Source organism: Myotis davidii, unplaced genomic scaffold (assembly GCF_000327345.1).
Source record: "Myotis davidii unplaced genomic scaffold, ASM32734v1 scaffold58, whole genome shotgun sequence".
NCBI lineage: Eukaryota > Metazoa > Chordata > Mammalia > Chiroptera > Vespertilionidae > Myotis > Myotis davidii.
The window spans coordinates 339581-349138 of NW_006289754.1; the positions used below are offsets into that span (position 1 = coordinate 339581).

Here is a 9558-nt window from a genome sequence, read left to right on the forward strand (position 1 = left end):
GAATTTCATAGTGACTTCCATTTTTTAATGGGAAATCTTCACATGACCTTTATTTGTTTGGTGAATAAGTAACTTCTGGATAGGGATGATAGGATGTTGGGAGAGAACTTTTCTTGCACACACCGAGTTATGAAATTATTCTGATAATTATTCTGATAATTGTTTCCTCATGATACTTTTCTTGCACACACCGAGTTATGAAATTATTCTGATAATTATTCTGATAATTGTTTCCTCATGATAATTCATGTCTGAGCCCAAGGAACCAAGCAGATATTCTGATTTAAGACACTTGTCTCCGCCCCTACAACTTCTTACTCCTGGCCTACGGGGACTACCACTCCCAAACTCTGGTTTGTTTGGTTCAAGCTTTCTGTTCAATTCAAGTACTGAAAACTTTTTGACTCTGTCCAAACCACAAACCTGTTTTCTCTAATCATTAAATACAATATTAAATATTATTTCTAATTAAAGTGGTTTGTGAGATTTCCCTTTTACCCAGCATAGTCAGATACTTTTGATATATCCCTGGTGTTGTGTCCCATACACAAAAGTGTGTGGCAGAAGCCAGTATTTTAAGTGGAGACTAAGCAGTGCAGGATCATACAGAAAATAGAGCAATTGGGAGTAAAATTCAGTTTTTCAGAATTCAAGACCAGCATTGCCACCAGAATGTCTCTTGGCATCATGCACTTCATGGGAAGTCTTTGTATTCCATTATACCATAATTTTGTATTTCAAATTTCAGTTCTTCATCCTCATATTACTGCCGAATAAATGTTTATTTGGTTCTATCCCCCTCAACAGGATAAAGCATGGCTACTATGCCAAAGTTCAAGAGTCACAAGATGCATCTGATTTCTAGATATCTTGTTCCAGAGCACAGATTAAAGAAAAAAAACAAAACATTATCTTAGTCACACTGTCCCTTAGTAAGCCCAGAATAAAACAAACTAGACAAAAGAGACTTCAGAGAATTTGTAAATTTAGATGAGAATTTTGGATATGTGATTTAGCTAAGAATTAGAGGCAGGGGATGGAGAGAACTGTCATAGAGTAGAGCATATTAGAAGAGCTAGATTAGGTGACATAGTATTCTCTGAAGATTTTAGGGGATGATATAAAATGCAAATATTTCTCAATATTCATGATTATAAACCCAGGCCTTGCTGTGCTTAGAGAGGGAAAAGGACTTGTACAGAAGCAAAGAATGGCCAGTGGAGATGAACTAGGAAATAGGAGAGAAGAAACCATCACACAACAATGGAGACTGATCCTGAAATCAATCTGTGTGAGTAGAAATCCCACACTACACCTTGATTAACCAGCCAAACTTGACCTCATCAGTTATTTCGAATATCAATGGCTCCTTAATTGCTCCTTTGAAAGACCTTTGTAAAAGGTTTGTTTGTTTTAAGGTCCACAGCTATTCACAATTTATAAATTAAAACATCTGGAAAAACACTTAAATTTTTTTTCTTAAATTTGTTGCTAAAACTTATTAGCAGCAAAAGCTAACATATTAGTGAACTGATGTGAATATAATTATGGTCATTATTTATTTAGTATTGAGTGAATATTCACACCTTTCACTTCGAAAAATAGTTGTGTTTGAATATAGAGTAATGCCTCAAGGGTTGTAGCGTCTTTTTAAAGTATGAAAAATTATAAGATAAAAATTGTAGAAATGTGCAATCATTCTTCCAGTTTTGTGATAATCAATGTATAAAGTAAGCTGCTGTATGTATGTTAATCCTTCATTGTTCTAAATAGTACTTTTCACATCAGTCTCAAAATGCAACTCACTTGCTCAAAACAAAAACATTTTCTATAGTAACTGTTAATAGAACATTAATTTCTCCTTTATTGTCATTTCAAGGAATGTATTTGATATGTTTAGAGGTTGTTCTAATTGCTAATGTCACGTATATACATATATAATTATCCACATATATGCAGGTTGGGGCAAAAGTAGGTTTACATTTGTTTGTATCGAAAATAATACAATAATTACTAATAATACAAGAGTAAACTGCACTTTGTGTACTCACAACTGTAAACCTGCTTTTGCCTCATCCTGTATTGTATTTCATTAAATTTTTGTGAATATATTGAGAAACTGAGAAAAGTATTAAAAATTTTCAAAAATTACTCATAATCCTATTGACAGATTACATAAAATGTGATATAATCTTTTTATTAAGCCAATACTTATGCACATACATATACATTTATAAATTAGGATAATAGTGAATACTCAAATGTATATATTATTTATTTAAAAATTATTTTTGTATTTAATTATTAATTTATTTTAGTTTATTTTTGTGTGGATAAAAGATCAGACACAAACATGGTCTTTAAAATAGGTTGTAATTTTTTCTACCAGTATTATTTGAATAATCAATTTATTTTCAGCGTTGTTTGATATTCCTTAAATATATGTTAATTCATATTATATATAGCACATCGTGGTGTGTTTGATATATTTATTTGTTTTTCCTATTTATTTGTTGAGCAAACTACTCACAATTTTATACTGTTTAATAAATGTCACTATCATATAACATTTATTATAGTTTTTATCTTTTTAAATTTTATATTTTCCAGTTTACTCTTGTAAATCTAGTTTTAGAATTATTTTAATAAGTTCTCAGTAAAATGTTACTGGAAGCTTGATTGAAAAATGCATTAAACCCATACTATAATTGAGGAAAACAAATAAACTTTAGCCTCTTCTCTCTTCTGATCCAGAAATAACATCTATTGACATCTTCAGATGTGGACTTGTCTGGCTTGTAAAGATTTGAACTTCTGAGTTGAGGACAAATACTAGAAGGAAGATTAGCATTCCTCTATATTTCTTTCATGACAACCTGTTTGCTCTTTTTGTTTTTTTTGTGTGTTTTGTGCGTAAATAGGACATGAACTATTTTTCAGGGCAGCTCTTTTGACTTAAAGTCTATTAATTACTTCCTACTAATTTTGGCAATAGTTTTCTATCATTCCAAATGTTCTGCATGCTTATAATGTATCATCATATTCTGAATTGTCAAAGGCTTTTTGTTATTTTTACTATGTTTTCCCCCAAACAAGTTGGAAAATGGGTCATTGATATACACTGTACAAGTACGGGAGATGTGCCAACACACTTGATGTGTACAGTTCTTTTGAAAAAATAGAGTGCAAGTAAGAGAGACAGACATGTGAACTACCAATGAGAGCATAATTTGGAACAACCTAGGGGGAGGGGTAAAAGATTGTCCCTTCCTTTCCGGATTAGGCTACGGGTTTTAGGCAGGGTCAGCTATTGAACAATAAAAACTCAGTTGGACTCACCTGGAGACACAAAATGTATAAGGATATTTATTAATCAGAGAACTTCTTCAAAATAATTTTTAAATGGAAACAATATTATCTGTGAGTTCACCTTAGACAGTAAACCTTGAAATTTATTACCAATAAATCCTAATTCACAATACAAATTTTTAAGGGTTGATTGACTTATTCTAAAGTTTATGTTTTATACCTTTGTCTGCTCTGAAGTACTTACAAATAACATATGAATAAGAAACAGATAAACTTTATAGAAAATCATTTGAGACAGCCATTCATCTTCAATTTGCTATTTATCTTTTTATAATAGAACCATATATGCATGAATACAGTTTCATATTATCATATTTTCCACTATTTTAAAAGGATTTATAGCTTGTTTAGTGTAATTGAAAATATCATAATTCAAAATAACAAGTACCTGAACAAGCATGAGAGCCATTATTTTAGAACATATATTTTAGAGTGGTTAATCAATAACATCAATGCTTTAACATTTTCTGTACTGTTAGCTTTCCTATTTATCTCCAGTAGTGAAGTAGTCCATCTGTGCCCCTTTTAATAACTATACCTATTTGTAACTCTGTTGTATACAGAAAAAAAAGATCTTCTGTTGTAAAGAGGGAGTTTATTTGTCATAATTCAAATGGGAACCACCAGTGATATACCAACATTTCATTATTAAGGAAAGAGCAAAGAAAGATAATCTTAAACCAATTCCTACTTGATAACAAACTTCTTTTACATAAATGGGAGATCAAGAATTTGCATTAAATTGACTGTAGACCCCTCAACAAATACAACAAACCTGAAGACTGCCTGAAAGAAAATCAGTAACTGGTCTGGGGTAACATCCTTTAACTTCTAGCTCCTTTCATAATCATTCTCTATAAAGGTGTACAATCTTTACTTCCAAGTATGTTTATCCTTATGCTGTAAACATTATATCTAAGATTCCATCTCAGTGTGCTAATTCATGATTTTAATGATATTGCAGATATACCTGTCAATGCCCAGATCAATCCCAAGTTCACAGATCTCAGTGTCCAGTCCGTATATTGTGCTGATTGCAAGAATGATTAAGAAACATAAGAATAAATCATCCATAATACTTTTTTAGAAAGGTATTATTTTAGTTCCTGACCCTGTCTGACCCTGCCTCATTTCTCCCATACCTTTATTTTATACCAAATTTCCCTAGAATTTTCTCACGAATTTGCCGTGTTTTTACACAGTATACAATGGGGTTCATCAGAGGAGGCACTAGCAAGAAGATATCAGCAGCGAGGATCGTGGCACTTTGGGACTTGTGTTTGCCAAAGCGGTGCATAAAGGCCAAAGCAGTGATGGGCACGTAGAAGAGGAGCACAGCACAGATGTGGGAGACGCAGGTGTTGAGGGCTTTGAGCCGTTCCTTATGGGATCCAATTCCCATCACGGTCCTCAGGATGAAGACGTATGACACAGCAATGAGCACACTGTCTAACATCATACAGAGGGCAACAAAAAAACCATAGAAAAAGTCAACTGTGTTGTCAGAGCAGGCCAGGTTCATGACATCCTGATGGAGACAATAGGAGTGAGAGAGCAGGTGTTTCTTACAATATCTCAAGCTTTTGAGAGCGAAAGGAAAGGGGAGCACTAAGAGCAGGCTTTTTAGGAAAAACACCAGGCACAGCTTGGCAACTCTGGCATTGGTGAGGATAGAGCTGTACCTAAGAGGGTTGCGTATGGCCAGAAAGCGGTCAAAAGACATAACCAGGAGCACTGAGGACTCCATATCCATGAATCCATGGATAAGGAATTCTTGAGCAAAGCAGGCGTTTGGGGAAATTCCGGTAGCATTGAGAGCAAAGGTCCTCAGCATAGTGGGGAGGGATGAGAGGGACAGGCCCAGGTCAGAGATGGCCAACATGGAGAGGAAATAGTACATGGGTGCATGGAGCGAGGGTTCTGTCCTGATCACAAAGAGGATGCCGCAGTTGCCGAGGATGGCCGCCAGGTACATGAGGCAGATGGGAATAGAGATCCATACATGAGCATGCTCCAGTCCTGGGATTCCAATCAGAAAGAAGGTGGGGATCTCAGTGTTAGAGGAATTGATAACGTGCATGATAAATCAGTTGGAAAATATTCCCAGAGCTGAAAGGACACTTTCAACATGAATCTATTATGCTCATCTCACCTCCTTTCAGCACTTTTGTCTGAGACATAAACAAAAAAAATACAATTTTGAGACATTTTTTATATTAAAGAATAAGAATGAGATATTTCTTCTAAACAGATAATTGATAACAGAGACAGATAATGTTAATTGACAAAGACAACCAGAAATATAAGTAGTGTCTTGATCAATCACACTTCTCCACAAGGTCCTCAGAAAATAAAATACTCACATAAAAATAAATTCTCCCTTTACTATTAGGCTTTCCCCCTCCGTATCCCCAATCCAATGAAAAAGTTGTACAAGGTAATTCTTTTTGCTTGGTTCAGAGTGAGATTAGAATTTTTTTAAAAAGCCCTAGCTGGTTTGGCTCAGTGGATAGAGCTTCAGCCTGCAGCCTGAAGGGTTCCAGGTTTGAGTCCTATCAAGGGCACATGTCTGGGTTGTGGGCTTGATCTCCAGTGGGGGGGCCTACAAGAGGCAGCCAATCAATGATTCTCTCTCATCATTGATGTTTCTATCTCTCTCTCCCTCTTCCTTCCTTTCTGAAATCAATAAAAAAAAAATACAAACAAACAAAACATACTGTAAAAGCAATAAAAAAAAAAAAGCAAACTGCAGGAATTAGATTTTAAGAGAGCCAATATTAAATGGTTTTTCCAATTTCTAGAGGTTTTGCTCCAAACAATTTTCAGGCCAAGCCTGGAGCTTCCAAAGGTGACCTTACTCACAATTTCTCCACAGGAAGCAGCACCAAGAAAGGACAGAAAGTAGGCCATGTGAGCTTCACTGTTAACCCTCTCCTTAAGTACAATGAAAAATCCCATGTTTTTGTAAGCAGACAGAATGTTCTTAAAAATGACTATGAATAGCAGTAGTGCTATCCATCCTTGAGCATGGGAGGAGAGAAGGGGTTCTTGAACTCTGTCTACAGTCTAACACAGACTACCATAATGTGGTTTAGTCAACTGGACTGTTGGTGATGAGGGAGATTGGTATTCTCTAAATCATTTTTCTTTCAAAAAATATATTTTATTGATTTTTTACAGAGAGGAAGAGAGAGGGTTAAAGAGTTAGAAACATTGATGAGAGAGAAACATCCATCAGCTGCCTCTTGCACACCTCCTACTGGGGATGTGCCCGCAACCAAGGTACATGCCCTTGGCCGGAATCGAACCTGGGACCTTTCAGTCCACAGGCTAATGCTCCATGCACTGAGCCAAACCGGTTAGGGCAATCAGTTTTCTTTTAACACCATAAAAGAAATAGATGCATCTGAAATTGTCCTTTGACTTATTTACTTGTCTGTCTTCCACAGTAGCCAGTAAGTTAATTAAGATCCATTTGTGTCTTAATGTTAATGATCTTGATTAGGGGGTGAGGGGACATCACACACAACATCAAGAAATTGTCAGAACACCACCAGGTGTTGTAAATTGCATGGTGGTGTTCTGGTAATTGCTTAGTGCTTTGTGGAAAGTCCCCTCCCCACTAATACATGTTGGAATTGGGTCTCAGAATAGAACTCAATTCAGTTTAATAAAATTCAATTAATAATGATCAAATGTGTTCTATTTGTCAGGAAATGTGCTCAGTGTTGCTAGTATCAATAGCTAAGATTTGGAAACTGCTTAAGTGCCCATCAGCAGATGAGTGGATAAAAAAATATAATGTTACATTTACACAGTGGAATGCTATGCAGCAATAAAAAAAGAAGAGCTCTTACCATTTGCAACAGCATGGATGGACCAGGAAAGTATTATGCTGAGTGAAATAAGCCAGTCAGAGAAAGATAAGTATCACATGATCTCACATATGTGGACTCTAATGAACCAAATAAACTGAGACATAGAAACATGAACAGACTATTGAACCTCAGAAGGAAGGCAGGGGAGGGTAGGGGGGAAGAAATCTACCAATGAACTTGTATGCATATATGCATAACCAGTAGACACAGACAATAGGGTAGTGAGGGCCTGGCAGGGGAGGAGGAATGGGAACAAGGATAATGGGGGGAAAAGGAGGACTTATGTAATACTTTCAACAATGAAGATTTGTTTAAAAAGAGAACACCACCAAGGTGACATAAAATTATTCGCCTCAATTCTGATACTATCAAATTTGAAATAGCATCATATTATACCGGTTAAGGGCTCAGTCCTACAACATAAACCCCTGCCCTAACTTCAGCTGCCAATCAAAAGTCCAGGTTATCAATTGTGTTTCTGATCAATTGGCTACAGATTGTAGGGTTCCACCACCCCCTCCTTGGATTTCATATGCAAATCACAAATCTGGGTTGTTATCTGTACTTATGGCCAACTGGCTATCCTAGTAAATGAGAAGTTCCCAAGATCCCCAACATGGTTTTAATTTATTTGCTAGAATGGCTCACAGAACAAAGGAAGCCCATTGACACACTAAAGTATGAGTGTGTTATGAAAGGATAGATGCTGTAGACCAATTCCAGCATGTCATAATTTCAAGAGTTTCATCAAAAGGTTGATGAGACTTGGGGACTCAACAGGGTTAAGTCACACATGTAGTCACCAGCTGGGAATGGCTAAAGGCATTTCCCCAAACCTGAATAGGAAACTGATGGTGGCTGCCAGACAGTTAAAGGGCATCTTAATCTACGTGTTATTGCCTCCTACTGGCCAAACACCTGAATAGCCGTAGGCTATTCCCCAAATTGACAATGCTTCTGTACCCTTTGAAACCTTACCCTTTGAAGCGTATTATCTCCGCCTTGCCTTAGGACAAATTGTGTTAATAAAAGCAAGGGTCCCAGACAAGTAGGGAAAAAGAGAACATTAGCAGTGATTACTGTGTGCAGACATTGTGCTAGATAATTTTAGCGGTCAGATGGTTCCATTTTCAAAATGTTTGCTCTACTTTTCATGTGAACTTGAAAACAGACATTTATCTGGGAGGCCTTATAGACTTACTGATGCACAGGAAGTAGTAAAATAGAATTGTTTTGAGGATAAGAGATATAGTTGGTAAATCCTTGATCAATCAGAAATATAATAAACATCTTACTAGCAATAGTTATGGTTAAAAAGGACCCAATGCATTTCTCAAGAATGGTGTCTTATGTAGAAAAATTACTCAGATATTTCTTAAGTAAATTGATTGTCTTGAAAAAAGCCCCACATTTTTATTACTAATAAGAATTAAAATTCAGGGATACTTTCTCAGATGAATGATATCTTAAATTCTATACATCATTTTATTGAATTCTCAGAGCAACCCTATGAGGCAAGCACTATTATTATCTCAGCTCTGTAAGTTAGAAAAGAAAGCAACAACTGGTAATAGATAGAACTGGGTTCAAACCTAGTTGTGTCTTACTCTCTCGCCGAATGCTACTCTACCGTATACAGCTCCTGTATTACTTCCTTTCTAACTGCATGTGACTCCTTTGGCATAACTAAGTCGCTCCCGTGTTTCTAGTCCAAAGTTCTAATATTTTGAGATCATAAAGTCATATTATTTGTCCCCACTTCCCAGACTACAGCCCTCTCCTCTGATTTTAGTCTAGTGGATCAGATGGTTATCCATGGTCTGACTTCTGACCCTGGGATGTCTGACTTCCAGTCCTTTGGTTAGGCAGATAAAATGCAGCCTTTCACCAAACTACTTTTCCTATTTCTCTATCTCACTTAGAGTTCTGACTCTATCTAGCATTTTGTCTAATGGTGCATGAATAAATGGATACTTTTTAAGATGAACCATAGATGGGTGAAGTGAATAGTGACAATGGGTGGCCAAAAGGAGACTTAGTGCATTTTAAATGTTCGCAGTTTCTTCCCCAAATTTAAGTTAAACTCTCCTCTTCTCAGGCAAACATAGCTCAAAGAAAAAGTTCCCTCCGTTCCTTCATGCGATTAAACATAAAAAAAAGTAAGTCCCTCCTATATAAAAACTATGGAGCTTTCTAGCAGTCAGCCTTATTCAGAGTCCTCTCTAAGTCCCAGCTCTTAGAGTACTCATGTTTCACACACACTTCAGGAGACAGGCACATTATAAGACAGTATTATGTGAGGGCCCTGCTG

The 9558-nt window shown here is 36.2% G+C and overlaps 1 protein-coding gene across 1 annotated transcript; it reads right to left on the reverse strand.

Annotated features, from left to right (window-relative positions):
- Window positions 1-4513: 4513 nt before the first annotated feature.
- LOC102761591 (olfactory receptor 51A7) lies at window positions 4514-5449 on the reverse strand. Its single transcript, XM_006762350.1, has one exon. The coding sequence runs from the start codon at window positions 5447-5449 to the stop codon at window positions 4514-4516; it is 936 nt and encodes a 311-aa protein (XP_006762413.1).
- Between the last annotated feature and the right edge of the window lie 4109 nt (window positions 5450-9558).